Raw genomic sequence first — 22,008 nt, forward strand, 5'->3', positions numbered from 1 at the left:
CACTGTTAAGCGCATACTTCTAAATGTGTAGACAATAACCGGAGGACCCGGAGAACAATCCACGCGACCACGGAGAGAACATGCAAACTCCAAATATGCAGCAGCAGGCGTCAGGGTCGACGTGGAACCCACGAACTCCTGCACACGAGATGAGGCAGATAACATCTCGCCACCGCAGGCCTTGTTGAAGCCACAATAGCCAGGTTTGTGGTTTAAACAGAGATATAAGGAGACGCGCTCCAATGTCAAATTATACTGGACACCTCCAGTATGAATAAATATTCTGATTCTGAAATGCGGTACGAGCACGGGGATCCCTTGCCGTCGATTCCCGTAAGCTACGAACATTGCCCGACGATGGACACCACGGGGCAAAAGGGAAACCTGAGCGACCCAAGACCACCTGGTGCAAGGCCGTGAAGGACGAGCTGGCAGCAGCGATATCGACCTCTCTTGGGGCGGCGCTCAGCGCAATGTTGCCAAGGACAGGACGAAGAAGTGGAGGGAACTCAATCTTGATTTGAAGCTTTCGTGACTGCAGGAATCCACACTCTTTGGTTCTTTCGGTAAAGTCACGTGGGTATAAAATAAAATAACTCACGACGTTTCGATCGCAACACAAAGCAGTCGTCCTCAGGCGGAAAAAAATATGATCCAGCAGTGGAACTGCTGAACCAGCCAGAAAAAATATAATCCAGCAGTAGAACTGCTGAACCAGCCAGCAAAAATATAATCCAGCAGAACTGCTGAACCAGCCAGCAAAAATATAATCCAGCAGTAGAACTGCTGAACCAGCCAGCAAAAATAGAATCCAGCAGTAGAATGGCTGAACCAGCCAACAAAAATATAATCCAGCAGTAGAACTGCTGAACCAGTCAGCAAAAATATAATCCAGCAGTAGAACTGCTGAACGGGTTCCGCCTGAGGACGACCGCTTGTGTTGCGATCGAAACGTAGTATTATTTTATTGAATACCTACGTGACTTTACCGAAAGAACCAAAGAGTATGGAGAGAACTCATTGCGGCCCCGTGCCGCGTAGGGGATGAAGAGGATTCACTCACCAGCCACGTGGTTTACCGTTCCGGGATACTTCTGCTGAAAATTAACATCCCCCCCCTCCTCCTCTCGTGTCGCAGCGTGCCTGCGCGTGGCCAAGAGCCTGCTGATGAAGACGGGCGAGGACTGGTGGTTCCTCTTCGCGCTCGGGATGCTCATGGCTCTCATCAGCTTTACCATGGACTTCACGTCGGCAAAGCTGCAGAAAGGTGACTCGGCGGTGGCCCTGTTTCACTTGTTTCAGGGCAGAGCTGGGTGGTGGTGGTGGTGGTTGTTGTTGTTTGTTGTTTAAAGGAGGCGGCTGTGCCTCCCGCTTCGTCCAGCGGTGGATTGACCGTGGCTGATGGCAATAATGGTGATCGATGATGCACATAAAGGGGCCGTCCATAAGTGACGTCACACACCTAGGGGGGGGAGGGAATCAGACATTTGTGACGAGGGGGGGGGGGGGAGAAATGTGACGTCACATCAAAATGCGCAACTTTAAATAAATATATAGACAACACGTTCTACTTAATTAAATAGACTTTTAATAAATGTTTTCTCCTGCAACATCAGAGTGCAGCGCCACATTAAATACGCACTACAATGACAATAGTTTAAAGCGATTTGAAGCATAAAATTTTGATTTAAAGCTTTTTTGACTGCAGTGATTCATATTCATCATCAGTTGTGAAAACCACACCTGATGATGACTGTTTGTGTTACAGTCGAAACGTCGTGAGAATTTTATTGTTTTATATATATTTTATTATTTTATTGTTTCCCTTCAACGTGACTTTACCGAAAGAACCAAGAATATGATTTGAAGCATGTTTTTATTATTGGGGGGGGGGGGGGGGGTGGGCAGAGCTTTGTGACGTCATATTTTAGGGGGGGTCTGACTTTTTTTTCGTGTGACGAGGGGGGGGGGGGTCAAAAATCGTCCAAAATCGCGTGACGTCATTTATGGTCGGCCCCATAACACACGCAGTGCCGGGGTTTGCACTAGAGGGTGCTGGAGGACCTCGGAGCAGTTGACCGCTGCGCTGTAGATGCTGCCGCTGTCAGAACTGGATGACCAACTCTCCTTGAACTAAACTATTCAAAAATAGTTTCATTTAATTTTAGCAGGTATGACCGACGGAGCTGTATATCTATTTTTTTCAGAAGCGACCAGGCCGCACATGATAGCTCAACGAAGTGGCTTATCTTACGCGTCAATTTATAGCAGCCAAATACTCTAAAAGCATACCCTTCGGGTCTTTCGGTAAAGTCACGTCGATAGAAAAATAATAGATCACGACGTTTCGTTCACAACACAGGCAATCGTCTTCAGCATGTTCCTAAATATTCTTAGCTCTTTCGGTAAAGTCACGTTGAAGGGAAACAATAAAATAATAAAATATATATAAAACAATAAAAATTCTCACGACGTTTCCACCATATACACAAACACCTGATGACGACCGTTTGCGTTATGGTCGAAACGTCGTGAGAATTTTTATTGTTTTATATATATTTTATTATTTTATTGTTTCCCTTCAACGTGACTTTACCGAGAGAGAGCTAAGAATATGAATTACTGCAGTCACGAAAGCTTCAAATCAAAATGTTCCTAAATGTGGAGGAAAAAAAGCGGACGACCCGGACACAAATCCACGGCACCACGGGGAGAGAGACACACGCGCAAACTCCACATATACAGCAGGCGCCCCGGGTTGGGATCGAACCCACGAACCCCCTGCACTCCGGGCGAGCGAGTTAACATCTCCCAGCCGCCTCCTAGACAACTTGACGCTCGCGTGGCAGAGCCGTTGGGTGTGCACGACCTTCTAACGCGTCCTTTTTTTTTCTTTTTCCCCCCCGGCGATCGCTGTCGCTGTCGGCGTAGTGCACCGCATGCTTTTTGACGAGCTGCAGGACCACCGGCTGCTGCAGTGGGTGGCCTGGGTCTCCTTCCCCATGGCCCTCACCGCCTTCTCCACGGGCTTCGCTCAGAGCGTCTCGCCGGCCTCCGGGGGTGAGGGAACGCGCAGGGAGAGCCGTGTTGTGTGCGGGTGTCTGTGTGCATGTACGTTGAACTTCTTTCACCCCCCCCCCCACCCACCAAGCCTGCCAATCGGAGGTGCGGATTAAGGATCTGCTATTTCTCAAGTGGTACCGTAACCACCTCGCTAACAGCACTTGGCCCAGCAGTCCATGTAAGGTTATGCAGGGGATATTTGAATTTGATTGTATGCACCCTGCATCCTTGGTTTGGGGAGTGATCGTGTAAGTGGTTAACGCATTGTGCCCCTAGCCCAGCGACCCGAGTTCAATCCCCAGTCACGGCTAACACCGGTGACGACGATCGGAAGCGGCACTGCACCTCCTGTAGGTCGACTCAGTCTTAAGCGAGGAACTGGTGCGGTGTGTAAACCCTCACCACCGGGAGAGACAAAGGCGGGCGGGCATTGCGCTCACCGCAGTGTCCCCTCGTGCGCCACGCCGACCTTCATAGGCCGCTCGCTAACGGCACTTGCCCCCAACAGTCCGTGAAGGTTCTACACGGAGGTGGTGGCGGCGAGGGGGGGGCGGGGTGGTGGATCTTTGTGTTTGTGTTTTCTTTCCTTTCCCGCGCGGTTCATTAGGCTCGGGTATCCCTGAGCTGAAGACCATCCTGGGCGGAGTGGTGCTGGAGGAGTACCTGTCCATACGCACCTTCGCCGCCAAGGTCATCGGCCTCACGTGCACGCTCAGCGCCGGCAGCACGGTCTTCCTCGGCAAAGTGGTAACCCCGGCGCTCGCGTGGGGATGAGTGCAGCCTGCAAGCCAACGTTCATCGATTACCCTTCAGTGGGATTAACCACGTGGCGACATGCCGCCCCCCTCCCCCTCCTACTGGAAGAATAAAAAACCATGACAAATGGTGAGCTATTTTGTATTGTACCGGGTAAGGTCCCCTGAGCTCTACGTAGCTTTAATTCGGAAGCGACCTGGCCACAAATGATCGCTCAACGAAATGGCTTATTGTCACGTGGAAATTTATATCAGCCAAATATTCTAAACGCATCATGATTCTAAATGGGGTGGGGGGGGGGGGAGAAGCAAAATCCACACAACCACGGGGAGAACACGCAAACTGCAAATATACAGCAGGCGTCAGGGTCGGGGTCGACCTCACGACCTCCTGCGTATAAGACGAGGAAGTTAACTTCTCGCCACCGCGGTGCTCAATACAACCACAGCATCGGCAGCGCTATGTTGCCGATGCAGCCAATTTGATCAATTACTTGCCAATTAACTTCAGCGGCAGAATAATGCCCACTTGCAGACCGCTGCTGCGTACACCTTGTGCTGTGTAGGGTCAGACTGTAGAAGGGCATTGGAATGGTTGAGATGAGACATCGTAATAATTTCAGCTTGTAATGCACCGCTCATTATTCACTTCGTCTCAGAGGCACGAGGAACCACAGGAAATAGCAGCCACACAGTGAGCCTGCACCAATAATTTCCCAAGCTCTGCTGTTCTCGATATATCAAGGTGTTACCGGGTGCATTGACTGGTGCTTGCATGACGTGAGGTGCTTTGAGATGCCGATGTATCCAAGGGCCCCATGCTATGCTCGCAAATCCTTACCCTCGACAGTGGCGATACAAAACCCAGCGTTACAAACTCCGAATTGTAGATCCACATTCCAGTCGACCGTCGGATCTGGAGCTCTCCCAGTGAGCAGTGCACAAGCTTGTGCCACGGAATGGGTACGCCCATCATTCAATATATAAATAAAAATCGCTCTCCAAGTTCACGAGCACAGCATGCTTCTCTTCGTGGTGCAGTGTCCAGAGATCTCAACACTTTGTAAGTCCACGCTTTGTAAGTCCCTCGCATGCGTGTGAGCTCTCTCTCTCTCTCTGGGCACCCTGCTTTCCTCCCACGTGTACCAACATTTTCTGAATGGAGTTGGCCAAACATCCCAATGTAGGGCCGCAGAGCTTGGGAAATTGTTGGCACCGGTTCCTGACTGTCCCTTCCGGCTGGTTTGTGGATTCCCGCACCTCTGAATCTGATAGAAACTGTCCGGCGTTTTACAAATGTATGTTTTTTTGTGTTATATATTACCGTATAACTATTATTTGATTTCACAGGGCCCGTTTGTGCACATATCCAGCATGCTGGCGACCTTCCTTGGTCGAGTGATGACGAGAGTGGCTGGGACTTACGAGGTACATACCGTACTCCCTATTTGCCATTGCACACCAAGTGCTTGCTGCAAATGAAGCACAATAACTTGCTGATCTTGTCAAGGATCTTAAACCATCACGCAAAGCTACGGTCATCCTTCGCAGCGGCTTTTGGCTGGCCATAGAACAACGACATTCACTGAATTGCACGCTTTCAGATGTGCTTCTGCGGCCAACTGGAATGCTCTTCCTCTTGGTATTAGGAAGCCACTGGAGCAATGCACTTTTAAATCATCTCGATTGAAAACTAATTTCTTTAGAACTGCTTGTTGGTATGTAGCTTGTTGTCCTTCCCGCGCACACCTCCGATTAGCGTGGTTGCCTACGTATTGTGCAAAAGAAGGTCAACATACAGGCAGCAGAGGGTAGGGTGGCCCAACTCATTGTTGTCCTGTTACCATGCTTCAACGCCTGTGGCTCGCCTTTACCCACCAGCACGGGTCAGAATAAAACCCTTGCCGTCGAGCCAATGAACACCAATGGCCGAAGCTCAAGAGCTAAGCAGCACTGAGCCTGGATAGTGCTTGGATGGGTGACCACTATCCATCACAGGTCGTTACAGGCAGTGCGACTATCTATGGTGGGCAGCAGAGAACGATGCTGCAAAGTCCATAGTTATACTGTACTCCGCTCCGACAGCTATGCCCCCCTCCCGCCCTGCGTTATCAAACAAACTCCACGACCCACGCTGCGCGAGATGGTCCTCATCCAGCAGTGGATTGACAAACGGGCCGTGCGTGGAGGCAACAAAATGTGGGCCTCTATCGCCCGAATTGGCTTGACGATCCACGTTTTTCCGCCCGTTCAAGGTCTCTCCGCGGGCAGGCGCCGTGCCGAGCGTGCCGCTTTTTGCGCGATGCCGCGTGTCTGAATTCTCACCCGTAGAACCGATCGGTTCGTTGTTGAGGGTCACGTGCGGGCTATCGCCCCCCCCCCTCCCCCCCATGTCCTGGTGCGTACAGAACGCAGCGCGGCAGTACGAGATGCTGGTGGCAGCCGCCGCTGTTGGCGTGGGATGCTGCTTCGGAGCTCCTGTTAGTGGTGAGGTCACGTCGATTGCTGTCACCGCCACTGTCATCACCGTGCATTCGTTTTTGCCCCGCGCCTCCGATTAGCACGGTTGGCCACCTGCGGTTTCGAAAGAAGTTCAACGTGCGTGCACGCTGTCACGGATCCCGTTCACCGCTCGACCATCTGTGAGCTGCGTGATCTCGGCAGCAGCATTGGTTTCAACGCAAGCAAAAACTCCGGACCGGTTTCGACGCACAGCGTCTCATCAGCAGAGTGAGGCAACGACCCATACCAAGGGAGAACGGCCACTAACCCCCCCCCCCCCACCGTGCCTGTAGGGGTGCTCTTCAGCGTCGAGGTCATGTCGAGTCACTTCGCCGTGCGCGATTACTGGCGGGGATTCTTCGCCGCGTCGTGCGGGGCCCTCATGTTCCGCATCCTCTCCGTGCTCAACAGGGAGCAAGGTTCGTGGGACGCTCCGGGAGACACGCACTCACACACGCACATACGCACGTACGTACGTGCGGTGTGTGTGTGTGTGTGTTGAACTTCTTTTGCACCGTACGTAGCCAAGCGCGCTAATCGAAGGTGCGGAGTAAGGACAACAAACTAAACACAAAAAGCAGTTCTGAATAAATTAGTTTGTCAAGCTAGGTTCAAAAGTGTACAGCTCCCAGTGGCTTCCTAATATCGGAAGGAAGAGCGTTCCAGACGGCCGAAGAAGCACATCTGAAAGCGTGCGATGTGTAGACCACCGTCTTTAATTGATGGCTAGCCAAAAGCCACTGCCGCGAGGATAGCCGGAGTTTACATGATGGTTTATTCTCCTTGACGAGATCAGGGAGGTGTTGTGGTTCACTTGGGGCAACCACTTTGTGTCTAATGATTGCGATCTCATGACCAGGGGTTCACGAAAATCAAATGGCTCGGGTCTCAGGAACCCTCCGGAGTGTCCCCATCCCCCCTCAGACCACGCTCGGCCCATTCGTCCGTTCAGCACCCTCTCGTCAGGCACCTCCGATTAGCACGGTCGGCTGCGTACGCCGCGAAATAAGTTCAACGTAAGCACGACGCGGTCAGTGTGGCGCACTGCGCTTCGAACCCTCCACCCCCCCCCCACCCCCCGGCCGGCAACTCGAGTTCGATTCCCCCAGCCACGGCTAACGTCAATCGGTGTGCGAGTGATTTCCGAAATGGTCAGGGCTCACTCGGGTTAACCGCCCTCCCTGACCAGCAGCGCCGGCGCTACGCGGGTGCCGGGGTCGGCCCTGCACCAAACAGATATCCCTATGGCACCCAACCCCAAGTTCACTTTCCTAAGTGGTGAATCACCGTTGTGATGGCCCCCCACACACAACGGCCCTACTGCCCCCCCCCCCCCATCCCAAGGGTAGCTGTAGCTGAAAACGATCCCCGCGACCAACTTGGCGTTCGTCCGCATGGCAGCTGATTGACAGTGCGGCTGTGAATCCACATTAAACCGATTGCCTGTGTCAGTGTCCAAATGAGGGTGTCTCATCTCCAGCCATCCAGTCGTCGCGCGTGCGAGGCCCGCACACCGCCCGCGCCAACGCTCGTCCGTGCGCGCCCAGGCACGCCGACAACGCACGTTCACGTCGTCGCTCTCGTCTGCCGTTGTTTCAGAAACCATCGTGGCCCTGTTCAAAACGCAGTTCCTCGTCGACTTTCCGTTCGACCTTCCCGAGCTCGTCTTCTTCGCCTTGCTTGGGTGAGAGGAGACCGCTCGGCTCTGCGATCGCGAGCGAACCACGTGGGAACCACGTGAGAACCACGTGGGAACCGCAAACCGCAGACGTCGCGTACAATTTACACAGATTCTGCTGCCCAAGGAAACAATGAGGAGAGAGTCTAAAGTGGAGATGCGAGGTGGGCGAGGTGGCTCAGAGGTCAGCCACCTGAGCTGGTACCGCTGAGATCCTCGATTTGAATTTGAGTGTCAGCTGCCTGTGATTAAATGGGGCAGTGAGTTGGTCAAAGAAACTCAACTATTTAAACTAAAACTTTTTAATTTTTTTAACAGGTAATGCCCACTGAGCTATCAAGCTCTTTTTTTAGAAGCGACCTGGCCACAAATGATAGCTCAAAGAAATGGCTTATTTTTTGAAAATGCATAGCAGCCAAATACTCAAAACGCACATTGATTCTAAATGTGGAGGGGAAAATCGGAAGACCCGGAGAAAAATCCACACGACCACGGGGAGAGAGACGCGCAAACTCCAAATATACAGCAGGCATCAGGGTTGGGATCGAACCCACGCCCTCCTGTATACCAGGCGAAAAAGTTAACATGCCACAACCGCGAAATTGTATTGGTATGGCCTCAACCCGGTCACGATGACTGCACAAGATAACGGCTTGGCATTTAATTTGCTTCTGCGTTCAAGTTGGTTAAATTCCAGCTCGGTGTATTAAAAATATCTGTTTGGACTATCATGCAATGAGCATTACTCTGTCGAGCAGGGCGGCGAACAGTGTTGCTCGCAACTGCTTGGACCAGAGGTCACTTGAGCGGCACTCTCAGAAGGAGTTCTGTGATGTCCACTTCCATGGGCCGTTCTGTAACTCAGAGGGCTGTACTACTCTGCGAGATATCCCAATGAGTTCCGCCTCTCGTGAAATAACGCTCGATAACACAATCTGAATGAAATTGAGGAGACAAATGACAAAGGAATGAAAGTGTCAATGTATTGCCACACAACAAGCATGCTCTATGCAGTTTGGAGGAAGGCCACCTGGTGTCAGAGAACCGAATTGAATGGACTCCGCAAGGTTGTTCTGCAGTCTAATTAAAACACGGACATCGAGGGGCTACCGTTGGTGTCGCACGCACGTGAATAAATGCACAAGTCGTTCTCTATTTGCGCTGCGGAAGGGCCCACTGCTCGAAATGTGAGGCTCTGGCCGTATCCTGTGGGTTGTAAGATGCTACGAATCCGGTCGCTCGCGCTCACACGCACCGCCCGATCGTAAGAGGCATCCCCCCTAAATTTCGCTTTAAAATACAGGGGGGGGAAAAGTGAATCTTAAAATCTGGCAAACACGGCATGTGTACGGTATACTTTTCTCTGATTCGGCAGTGTTTATGATGAATGGATGGGGGTGCATTTTTTTAAATGAATTTCGCGATGCCATCTTCAAGCAATATTTCCACAATTTGTGACTGTGAATACTGGAATGACGTTTTCTCTCGCGAACCTGACTTGACAGTTTAATTGTTTACGTATTTATTTTTTTTGCACCAGGGTGATCGAGAGTCTCATTTGCAAGAGCGACCCTTTGGGCAGTAATTTGTATAATCCCTAGAGCGGCGTAACAGCCGACCCGTCGCTCTCCGCCACGTGGATTGTGGCAGTAGTGGCATCACTAACAGATCCATGCCGCCTTGCTGTTTGCCCCTCCCCCACCAGTGTCATCTGCGGAGGGGTGAGCTGTGCCTACCTCTACTGCCAGCGCACCTTCTTTGCGTACGTCCGCAAGAACAAAGTGACCGCTAAGCTCCTGGCCAGCGAGTAAGTGGGAATTTTATACTTCGGGTGACTTTCGCCAGCCAGCTGCGGCAACACAGTGCCGAGAATGCTTCTGTCACGGCCGATATCTCTCAATCAATCGCCCTCTCTATTGGTAAGAGGTTGGTAGCAACAGATCTCCGTTTTTAGCTGGCCCTCCACACTTCTACATCACTTTCCTGTCTTGAGACAGCTTCATTAATCGATGTCACCAATCCATTTCTGTCCTTGCCATTCTTTCATCTGTCTTTGCTGACAGAAGGCATTTTTTCCAGACTCGTGTGCCAAATTAATGTTTAATTCTCCTCGTATTATCCATTACCCCATGCCCTGGTAGGGCGCATGGGCCACATCTCATCAGATCCCGTTGCTTGGATTTGCTGCCAACATACTTCACGGGTGTTACAGGCTCTGTGGCTACATTGTGGGCACTGAAGCCAAATCCATTGTTGTAATGTACTAATACGCTCACGTGTCTGTGCTCCCCACCTTCACCGACTCGCACTGACCAGCGTGGGGAAGTACGGTCATGTAGACTACACGACTCGCACAACAGCCAACACACCGGTGTGCTGTACAAGTAACGAATTGGCACGTTCTGTTTACGTGATTGGCTGTGTCGGGTGGTGGCGGGTTTAACGACACATTTATATATGCTTATGCGATCTAACCCAAAAAAACCTGCATTTTGGATGTACACATAGGTTTAACGTGATATCGTTGTAATTTATATGACTACATTAACCACCTTTCTGGTCGTCGCACCTGATAGGCTGACGGTGGTGACATCACCTTTACTCCTCCATTTCAGCGAAGCTGGTCACAATCACCAGCGAAACGTCGGACTAGAATTGTAAATGTCGTGGGTTTACTCTCCAACACACCAGTGTGCTGAATTGCTAACTAATTGGCACGTTTTGTTTACGTGACAAACCTTACTAATTTGACTCTGTTGGGTGGTGGCTGGTTTAATAACCCTAAAAAAACCCATTGATTATGGATACAGCCACATAGCCTGCACGACTCACACAACAAGCACGGGGGAGGGCCTCATCCAGCAGTGGATTGACAAATTTGCTCTACGCGTACGTGTACACATAGGTCAGAGAATGTGTGAGGTCACAGTGAACCCAACCGCTAAATCTTAATGCTCCTTGCGCTCCCACAGCAAGGCCCTCTACTCCACCGCGGTGGCTTTCCTGCTGGCGGTCATCACGTTCCCGCCTGGGATTGGCCAGTTCATGGCCGCGCGGGTAAGAATGCCCACGTTGCGCTCCGCGTGCCTTCTCCCGTTGTACCGTGCCCCGTTGGGGGTGCGAGAGGCATGCGCCACCCGCTGGGAGCTCTCTTCGGGAAACGGAACTGAATTTGCCACGCGTTGCAATCTGAGAACACGGCATAGATATACGAACTGAACAACAACAACAAAAAACTCGACGCAGTCCGTCAATCACACAGTGGCCTTAAAAGGTTAAATATATAATCGGCGAGGATTTGGTAAACGGCCCTTCTTCATAGCCCATAAATCAGTAGCCCTTCTACCGATTAGCGCAGTTGGCTACATACCGTGCAAAAGAAGTTCAACATACATACATACACTCACCCACTCGCTGACCCACTCACTCACACACTCACGGTTGGCTACGTACGGTGTCAAAGAAGTTCAACATACATACATACACTCACCCACTCGCTGACCCACTCACTCACACACTCACGGTTGGCTACGTACGGTGTCAAAGAAGGTCGACATACATACACTCACCCACTCGCTGACTCACTCACTCACACACTCACGGTTGGCTACGTACGGTGCGAAAGAAGTTCAACATACATACACTCACCCACTCACTGACCCACTCACTCACTCACACACTCACGGTTGGCTACGTACGGTGCGAAAAAAGTTCAACATACATACACTCACCTACTCACTGACCCACTCACTCACTCACACACTCACGGTTGGCTACGTACGGTGCGAAAGAAGGTCAACATACATACATACATACACTCACCCACTCACTGACCCACTCACTCACTGATACACTTACGGTTGGCTACGTACGGTGCGAAGGAAGGTCAACATACATACATACATACACTCACCCACTCACTGACCCACTCACTCACTCACACAATCACGGTTGGCTACGTACGGTGTCAAAGAAGGTCAACATACATACACTCACCCACTCACTGACCCACTCACTCACTCACGGTTGGCTACGTACGGTGCGAAAGAAGGTCAACATGCATACACTCACCCACTCACTGACCCACTCACTCACGGTTGGCTACGTACGGTGCCAAAGAAGGTCAACGTACATACGACATACATCACGTGCTTCGAAGGAGGGCAATTGCCATTTAAACATTGCTCCTTTTGAGGCCACAGCGATAATGACGAATGCGCTGAGATTTGGTTGCGCTTGTGCACCCCGTGCCAACGCAGCCTCATCAAACAACATATCATGACCTGGCCATTGGGGATCGCTGAAGGGGTAAAAAGGCAATCCAGGGCCGGTTCAGATATCGCCTGCCACCGTGATGTTAGCCGTCGCTGGCCAGAAATTGAACTCAAATGGCTGTGGTTCGTAGCGCGTGCTCCGCCCCGAGCCTTTTGTTACGGACGGTTATGTATTTCTGTATATTATGTCATTTCATAACTTGTACAATATTCCTGTGACGATCTGTCTCGCTCGCTTATGAGGACACATCGCACGCCCCCCCCCCCCCCCCCCGATGGAGAATGTAAAACTAATAGCCCAGCAGCCAGCTCGGATCAAAGAGCCGAAGTTGGAATAAACATTTTGCCTCGCGTTGTTATTTCATCTCCCACATTCTGTACGGCCGTTCTAAAAAAAAAAGTCACCGATGTGATTTATTGTGCTTGCCCTATTGTATAAGGTTCAATAGTTATCACTTGTTGGCAGAATTAAAAGAGGCGGTGGTGGTCTGGGCAGTGGGGGGGGGGGGGTTAGGACTCACACGCATAATTGTTACGAGTTCATCGAGTTGAATTGCCTTTGACAATGAAAACACTGGGCAGATCGAGTGCAGCCGCAAACCCGTCCCTTTATTTTATGGAGATCCTGAGCACACGCTTGACTTTGCCGTATGGAAAAATCTGGCTTCGCTTCCAGATCGGCTGCGGCCTGCGTTACTGTGGTCATATATTTTTGCACGGGCAAACGCTCTCGTTCTTGTTCTCCGCGCCTTTCGATCTCCTAAAACACCGTTTTACTTTTGTGCCACCCCTACGTGTCATGCGATTGACATCTAATCATTTATTTGGTCGTCACGTTTTGAATTTGTTGAATCTGGTTCGCGTTGCAGGCTGGTTCGCGTTGCAGTAATGCGCCATTACTAATAATTAATATGATTAATAATTAATGAAAAGTATTCAATTTACATCCGTTCGTTCATGTAACTGCTGGATGAAGGCCTCCCCATGCCATGTCAGTCATGGGGGGTTTTTGACCATACTTCACCATGCTGGTCAGTGCAGGTTGGTCAAGAAGGGCCCCAGGACTGCTTCACAGATCACTCCCCCACTGATGATGTTTGCCAGGGCCAGGAATCGAACTCAGATTACCGAGTTCATAGCACGCTTCCCGAACCATTACACCACTGCTCTCCCCTATTAATAATCGTTGAGAAAAAATGTTTTACAATGCAGTGCTAGTATATCATGATGTCTGGTTGGTATACATTTAACATCTATAAACAAAATTACATAAAACAAAAAATGTAATTGTAAAAATGACTGAATGCTGATGCAGCGCAGATGGCACCCACTGTGTCACCCGTGGCGTGTATATCCATGCGAAATGTTCCTATAGGCCAACCACCCGGAATGCATTCAATCTATTCAGATCTCGGAAGCTAAGCGTGGCTTTTTCTCCGCGTCCTCCGGTTTTTCCCTCCACATTTAGAAACGTGCGTTTAGACTGTTTGGCTGCTATAAATGTCCACGTGATAAGCCACTTTGCTGAGCTATCATTTGTGGCCAGGTCGCTTCTGAAAAAGAGCTGTATAGCTCAGTGGGCCTTACCTGGTAAAAAAAAAATAGCTTTAAGTCAAGATTTAAAATATAAATAGTTTTTTGTAGTTGTAAGTGTCGAAGGCTCGCTGGCAGGAGGTCACGAGACAGACCCAGGTGCCATAGGTGAACTGACTGAGATGACCGACAGACGCACCACCTGTGTTACCCACTGTGGTTGTGGGAAACACACAATCCCTATCTTTAATTGAATCAGTGCTCTCTTCAATCAGGGCGTGTGTATATTTCGCATGCTATTTTTAAGTGTTTCATTACAGCCTCACAGTTCTGGTTGGGAGGCCATTGGCACAAAGTAAAGAAACTAAACTATCCCTCCACTTCACGATAGTCTATGATGGATTTACGAGCCGCTTAAACCCACGTTTAGCGACCATAGCGCATTATAAACGTTACATCTTGCAGAGAGGAATGTACAAATGAGCCGACTGAAGTGCATGCACCCTGTGTATATTGGGGAAGTGCAACTCCTGTCGTGTGTGCACTATAACCATTACTGCTATGAAACTGGGGATCTGAGTTCAATTCATGGTCAGGTAAAAGAGCAGTGGCAATCGGCGGCGTATAAGGGTGCATAATCAGGGCCTAGTTTCAGCCGGCCCTGTCCGGATCATCCACTCGCAGCGGCGAGATGTCAACTACCTCGCCTGGTATACAGGAGGTTGTGGGTCCAATCCCGACCCTGCTTCCTGTATATTTGGAGTTTGCATGTTCTGCCTGTGGTCGTGTGGATTTTTCTCCGGGTCCTCTGGTTTTCCCTCCACATTTAGAAACGTGACTTTAGAGTGTTTGGCTGCAATACGTTTCCACGTGATGATAAGCCACTTCTTCGTTGAGCGATCATCTGTGGCCAGATCGCTTCTGAAAAAGAGCTACATAGCTCAGTGGGCCTTACCTGGAGAGAAAATAAAGTTGAATTCATAATTTTTTGTATTTAAAGCTTTCGTGACTGCAGTAATTCATATTCTTAGTTCTTTCGGTAAAGTCACGTTGAAAGGAAACAACAAAATAATAAAATATATATGCGAGATTTTTTTATATATATATTATTATTTTGTTGTTTCCCTTCAACGTGACTTTACCGAAAGAACTAAGAATATCATAATTTTTGTTTAGTTTTACAGGCCGTAAGTTCCCCTCCCCTGCCATACAATTGTTGTTGTTTGTCGCTGGTGTTGTTGTTGTTGTGTGTCACCCATCTCTGTCCACAAAGCTCACCATGAAGGAGCTGCTGACCTCCATGTTCGACCGGGACACGTGGTTCGTCCTGTCGGCGAACAGGAGCGCCAACTTGGCGGCGCCGGTCAACCAGAGCAGCCTGTGGCTCGAGTGGGCGAACCCCGACAGCGGCGTGTACGCCACGCTCTGCGTCTTCATCGTCATGAAGGTGCCAGCGCCATCCCGCTTGCCCACCCTGTGGGTCACCGCGCCGGAGAAGGCGGCTGACCCTGCACAGCCACGCGGGGGGGGGGGGGGCGGTGTAATGCGGCACATGCCGATAAAACTATAAACTATTTTTTTTATTTTACCAGGTAAGGCCCACTGAGCTGCGTGGCTCTTTTTCAGAAGCGACCTGGCTATCGTAAATGTTTGACAAAGGGCTGTGATTCTTCGATTTGTATTATTCTAGTAATAATGTGTCCTGTGTAAATTGGTTCATGTGATTCGTTCAGCCACGAGAGTTACTGAAAAAAATTAGAATGTGTTCTTTAAATAACGGCTCCCAAGTGGTGGCAATTAATCACGAGTCTGAGCCGTGGTGAATCTGCTGAGTCGGGAGGCATTAACAGTGCACTGGGTTCCGCTGTTGCAATGTCACGTCCGCTGTTGTGCCGTGTGTTTTTAGTTCTGGATGCTCATTCTCGCGACAACAATGCCCCTTCCCGCTGGTTACTTCATGCCTGTGTTTGTTTACGGTGAGTTGGTTCATCATTAACATCATCACCATCAAGACAACCATCATCATCACAAGTAATTACAAAAGGGTTCTCAACCGTCGGTTTACTCTTCTCTCGTGTGTTAGTTTCCTATATCTCTATAAAAGCCAGTCAGAGGGAGCCATGGCAGAGCAGTTCTCAAACTTGCGCTACAAACCCGGCGACCTGAGTTCGATTCCCGCTCACGGCTAACATCAGTGGCGAGTGATAAATGAACCGGTCCCAGTCGCCCTGGCCCACTTTACAAAACCCGCGCTGGCAAACAGAGTTGAAGTATGGCCAAACAACGCCCGTGACCGGAACAGTGTGCGGAGGCCTTTGTCCAGCAGTCGCTTGAAAATAATTTGATGTCACATTCTTTTTTCGCTGTGTACCTCCAACGCATTCTGCTCCAACGTTGCCTGTTCCCCCCGTATGTCGCGGCATGTATACCAATCATCAGGCACACGCGGTGCGTAACAACTTCACGTGTATTTTTTTTAGTTTGTCATCCTTCCCTTGCGCCTCCGATTAGCACGGTTGGCTTCGTACGGTGCGAAGGAAGTTCAATGTGCGTACGAGCACAAACAGCAGAGTGGATGGGTAAACGTGGAAAGGTGGTGGATTTGTGGTGGGTCGCGAGGACTGCAGTGTGCGACACCCTGCTCCGCTCCATCGTCAGAGCCCATCGCTCGTACAAATGTTTTAGTTTTTTTATGCGACACGTCATCATTCGTGCAAACTTCATCGCACAGCCACTGAAGAACCACAGACGGACGGGAATGCCAGCCAGGCGGCGAACCGGCGCTACCAACAATTGCCCAAGCTCTGCGGCCCTCTTTGTCGGAAGATTGTTCGCGGCTAATTAATGAGTGATGAGACACTCTGCAAAGGCCCAGTGCCACAGTTTCGAGACGCCGCAAGGCTTTCTCCCGGTCACCTCGCGCGGGCGGTCGTATTCGACGGAGCGATGACCAAGTGTGCTTGGCAGGCGCCGCGCTCGGCCGGCTGGTCGGCGAGGTCCTCGCTTACATCTTCCCAAACGGAATCAAGTCGGAAGGAACCGTCGTGTACATCACGCCGGGAGGCTACGCCTTGGCAGGTGCGGCTTCGCAGCGCGTCACGGTCGCACTGGCGCACGCGGTGAAAAAGATGTTCCTCCTCCTCCTCCCTGGCCGTGCCGTGCCGTGCAATCAGTATGCCACGGTGGCGAGATGTCACCTACGATGCCTGGTAGACAGGAGGAAAGATGTTCTAAATCGAACCAAACATTAAACTAATTTTCAATGGTACAGTATATTTTTTCAAGTAGTGGTATCCCAAACTTTCGCAGCTGCTTAAATTCCCTTTTCACAGCATCAATATGTAAACTCCCCCTCCCCCCCCCCTCGCCGGTCTGCACATGTTCACCCCCTCTACACCGTTCACCATGCTAAGCTCGCCAATTAAATGCAAATTTTTATGCTAATTCCTTTGTCAAGGCACCTTAATTCCTCTCACACAAGCTTAAAGGCTTGTGTGAGAGGCACCTTAATTCCTCTCACACAAGCTTAAAGGTCGCGGTCTGAACTTGGCTGTGTTCACTCCAGCGCTGTCCTCGAGACAATCTGGTCCCTTCACCTGATGAAGGCCACTTGTGTTGTAGCCGAAACGTCGTGATTTTTGTTGTTTTATTTTTTTACCTACCTGACTTTACCGAATAGAACCAAAGAGTTTAGGAGGTTCTGGGTTCGATCCCGAACCTGACGCCTGCTGTATATTTGGAGTTTGCACGTTCTCCCCGTGGCCGCGTGGATTTTTCTCCGGGTCCTCCGGTTTTTTTCCCTCCACGTTTAGAAACACGCGTTGAGAGTATTTGCCTGCGACGCATTTCCACGCGATAAGCCACTTCGTTGAGCGATCATTTGTGGCGGCCAGGCCGCTTCTGAAAAAGAGCTACGTAGCTCAGTGAGCCATACCTGGTCAAATAAAAACAACTGTTTCGCTTTATCGGTGTGCGCCGCGTACCGCCCATGCCAAATCCTCCCCTGCCGTCCCCCACGCATGGCTGGGTAGGAGCGGCCGCCTTCTCCGGCGCGGTCACCCACACGGTGTCCACGGCCATGCTGGTGTTCGAGGTGACGGGCCAGATCGCTCACATCCTGCCCGTGCTCGTGGCCGTGCTCGTCGCCAACGCCATCGCCCAGAAGTTCCAGCCGTCCTTCTACGACGGCACCATCATGATCAAGAAGCTGCCCTACCTTCCCAAGCTGCGGGGCGCGGGCCGCACCGGGTAAGGATCACCAGGCGCCCCGCCCTTTTCCAGTGCCGGTTCATCCTCGTAGCAAAAGTAGCTAAAAATGTAGCAGCTACTTGTGTAGTAGCTACATGTGTAGTAGCTATATGTGTAGTAGTAGCTACATGTGTAGTAGCTACATGTGTAGTAGTAGCTACTTGTGTAGTAGCTACATGTGTAGTAGCTGCATGTGTAGTAGCTGCATGTGTAGTAGCTACTTGTGTAGTAGCTACAAATGTAGTAGCTGCATGTGTAGTAGCTGCATGTGTAGTAGCTACATGTGTAGTAGCTACAAATGTAGTAGCTGCATGTGTAGTAGCTGCATGTGTAGTAGCTACATGTGTAGTAGCTACAAATGTAGTAGCTACATGTGTAGTAGCTGCATGTGTAGTAGCTACATGTGTAGTAGCTGCATGTGTAGTAGCTACATGTGTAGTAGCTTCGTGTGTAGTAGCTACGTGTGTAGTAGCTACATGTGTAGTAGCTACTACATGTGTAGTAGCTAATTGTGTTGTAGCTACTTATGTAGTAGCTACATGTGTAGTAGCTACTTGTGTAGTAGCTACATGTGTAGTAGCTACATGTGTAGTAGCTAATTGTGTAGTAGCTACATGTGTAGTAGCTGCACGTGTAGTAGCTACTTGTGTAGTAGCTACTTGTGTAGTAGCTACGGGCCCCGCACTTTCAAGGGCCCCGCGCTAAATGCTTTCAAGCTATCAATTCCGGTTCAGTGGTTCTGCACTTGCTCTATTACTAAAGTACTATACCGCCTTCAACTTTTACGAATGACTGGGTTTTTAAGGTTAGCGATTTGTCGTATTATCTGGCTGTATAGCAAATGCAAAAATACAATTGCTTTACTACTGCAAATAAAAAATTAGTATTTTAATGTGTATGTGTTTTGTTTTATTTAGGGCACCTTGATAACATATGCTACAGGCCCCACACTAGCTTAATCCGGCACTGAACCCGAGTTCAATTCCCGCTCACGGCCAACACCAGTGACCATTATCTGGACATCCCCTAGGTCGACTTAGCCTCATATCTGTACCTGGTACAGTGTGTAAACATCGCAACACTAGCCTTTTGCCAGGCCAAGGACGGGTGTATTGCAGTAAATCTGAAACTTGCAAGCGAAAAGCAGATCGCGACGTGATATTCATTGAATCCATTCGCGTGTACAATTTGTAAGGGTGCGGTGACACAGACATATTTCATGTTAATGTTATAATCCCTTGTTCATCACGACGTCCTTTTTACTTCGATGTCTCAACAGCGTCACGGAGATCACGTGACGTGAGGGTTCTGCCTTTGTAGTGAGGGTTGTCAGTTGTCGCCGAGGAGGAGGGATGGAGGCGCCTCGGCCCCCCCATGTGGAGTGACGTCACCCGCTTATGATTATTAAAGAGGGGGGCTGGTCGACGGGGGGGGGGGTGACGTCACGCGCGTTCCACACTGACATTATTGGGTAAATAGAGTCGTCAAACGGAGGGCAAAGGCGGCCGGGCGTGGTGTTGGCCACCACCTACCAGCACTTGCTCCTAAAGTCTGTTCAGGTTATACGGGGGATCTTTGTCTTTTCTTTTTGCTCGTTTTTTGCCCGCTGCCGCAGGGCGTACGGCATTCTAGTGGAGCAGTTCATGAACACGAAGATCAGCTACCTGACGCGCGATTCTTCGGAGCGTCACGTCAAGAAGATCCTGAAGTCGGCGCCCCTCACAGCCTACCCCGTGGTGGACGCCGACAGTGAGTGCCAAAGCTCGGCGCCTGACACCATTCTCAAAACACGGAATGGGTCACGTGGACCCACGGACCGTGCCTTGCCATTTAAGTTTCTCGTCAATCACAACACATTTATGTTTGGGAACAGTCTTGAGATTGGGGCTGATTTTACAGATTCGTCATTATGCTGAATTTCTTTCGCACCGTACGTAGCCAATCGTGAGTGTGCGAGTGAGTGGGTCAGTGAGCGCGTGAGTGTATGTATATATGTATGTTGAACTTATTTCACACGGTGCATAGCCAACCTTGCTAATCAGAGGTGGGCAACAAAGTGTGGTGGTGGCGAGAAAAAACGCCCCAAACTGCCACGGTATTTATACTCCCAGATGTCACACGTGAAACGGGTTTGCATCTTTATTCAAAACAACGGGAAGTCGCCTGCGTTTTCTCTCTCGTCTCAGATTCCATGATTCTGGTGGGCGCGGTGAGGAGACCAGAACTTGTTCACTGGATGAGAAACCGGGCCGCGGATGGGGTGAGTCTCACTGGGACGATGTATCAGACTGTACGGCAACACACACCAAGTCTGTGCCTGCAGGACAAATCAGCCCAGAATTGCCCCTAATCTCGCAGATCTCGGAAGCTGAGCACACTTGAGCCTGGACATTGCTCTGATGAGAGTGGCCAGCATGCGGGCCTACCTGGTGGTCAGCAGAGGGCAGTGCAGTAATTTTGTCATTCCACTGCTGGATGAAGGCATTCCCCATGTCGTACAGCTCATCGGGGGTTATTTAAACGAGCTTGACCGCGCTGGTTAGCACCGGTTGGTGGGAGAATGGTACAGTACAGCAATTGATTGTGTTGCCCTCTGCCGGCCTCTGCTGTCGACGAGGTATCCCCAAAGCAGTCTAGAACACCTCTTTAATGCACGATGGCCGCCCAACTAAGCACCGTCCAGGGCTCCAGGCTCAAACCTGCTCAGCTTCTGAGATTTGATGAGACCGAATGCATTCGGCACGATTTGGCCAGCATAGAGTACCGTACTTTGTTAAAGTAAAGCAATGGATTCTGGGGGTGGCCAGCAGTCCCAGGGGGGTAATATCGTGTCAGAGCGCTGAGCCTGCGTCGCCAAAATAATTGGGTTCTTGTTCGGCCGAGCATGATTAAACCAGGTCCTCAAGCATAGCAGGTGGATGGCCTCGGCCCGACAAACCAAGCACTTCGCCAAAATAAACACTACACTGTAATATTAAATTCGGTGTTCGGGTATTTCTGCATTTTTCCAGCTGTGGTGATTACTAACTGTTCGATTTGGTTGACATGCAGCAAACACCTCGATAGCAGGGCAAGTAGAAAAGGTTCGGCACCCGTCTAGTGTGAGTAAGAGGTGATTGAAAGGTTCTCGAAAGTAGTCCCGTGGTTACGTTTTTCGTAGCAAACATAAACGTCGATACTCTTTGGTTCTTTCGGTAAAGTCACGTAGGTAGAAAAATAATAGATCACGACGTTTCGATCGCAACACAAGCAATCGTCATCAGGTGTGAGACAACCACAGCAAGAAAAAACTGCTGAAGTAGGCTGATTGAATGTTCTGACTTCTTGGCTTTTATTTCCCACCGCGTGGATTTTTTTGAAGATCCACGACACGAGTTACCAGTGACACGCCGTATCTAATTTCTAAAGTTGGTTGTGAGAGTTGCTCTTCAACTTGACCGCTCGAGTGGAATGAACAACGATTGCCGCGTTGTAAAACGCGCGTGCACCGCGCGGCTATTAAAGTTGTTTGGTTACGTCGGGCGGCGCCGGGGTCGTTCGCCAGAAAATTGACCGGGCCAATATATGGCGCAGCCCAAAAAACAATCTACTATGGATCGTAATTCCGTGATATTATCTAACAGGGGCCATTCGCTAACGTGTGGTGACGATGCACTGCTTTGTGCGAGATTTACGAATGGAAACGTTTCTCTCTAATGCCGCACGACGTCCGTAGCACAATGGGAATTCCATCGGAAAGAGCAGACGTGTATTTTATCGACATGAAGCGGTGCCATCATTGGCACCCCATGCATCTCTCCTTCCCTCCAGGAGTTGGAATCCCCAAAGACGCTCGACGGATGCGACATTGAGCCAATCACATTTCAGCTTTCTCCAAAGACGTCCCTCTATCAGGTACTCTCAGTAAACATTTCACTTTAACACGTAGGCTTTTGCGACCAATATTATTAATAAT

At 50.2% G+C, this 22,008-nt stretch overlaps 1 protein-coding gene across 1 annotated transcript in view; it reads left to right on the forward strand.

Moving 5' to 3' along the window:
* Positions 1-22,008, forward strand: part of LOC116946972 (chloride channel protein ClC-Kb-like) — an 80,426-nt gene that overhangs the window by 43,719 nt on the left and 14,699 nt on the right. Inside the window, exons 2-17 of the mRNA XM_032962277.2 lie at positions 1,139-1,267; positions 2,932-3,060; positions 3,671-3,810; positions 5,169-5,246; positions 6,227-6,305; positions 6,614-6,739; positions 7,920-8,004; positions 9,704-9,805; positions 10,971-11,055; positions 15,079-15,252; positions 15,712-15,781; positions 16,773-16,883; positions 17,837-18,053; positions 19,669-19,802; positions 20,240-20,313; positions 21,864-21,947. Of these exons, the coding sequence (XP_032818168.2) occupies positions 1,139-1,267; positions 2,932-3,060; positions 3,671-3,810; positions 5,169-5,246; positions 6,227-6,305; positions 6,614-6,739; positions 7,920-8,004; positions 9,704-9,805; positions 10,971-11,055; positions 15,079-15,252; positions 15,712-15,781; positions 16,773-16,883; positions 17,837-18,053; positions 19,669-19,802; positions 20,240-20,313; positions 21,864-21,947 (1,817 nt within the window). The remainder of the gene's footprint in view (positions 1-1,138; positions 1,268-2,931; positions 3,061-3,670; positions 3,811-5,168; positions 5,247-6,226; positions 6,306-6,613; positions 6,740-7,919; positions 8,005-9,703; positions 9,806-10,970; positions 11,056-15,078; positions 15,253-15,711; positions 15,782-16,772; positions 16,884-17,836; positions 18,054-19,668; positions 19,803-20,239; positions 20,314-21,863; positions 21,948-22,008) is intronic.

The sequence above is a fragment of the Petromyzon marinus genome, chromosome 28 (assembly GCF_048934315.1).
Source record: "Petromyzon marinus isolate PM22_M1 ecotype Great Lakes invasive population chromosome 28, UKy_Petmar_22M1.pri1.0, whole genome shotgun sequence".
Classification (NCBI taxonomy): domain Eukaryota; kingdom Metazoa; phylum Chordata; class Hyperoartia; order Petromyzontiformes; family Petromyzontidae; genus Petromyzon; species Petromyzon marinus.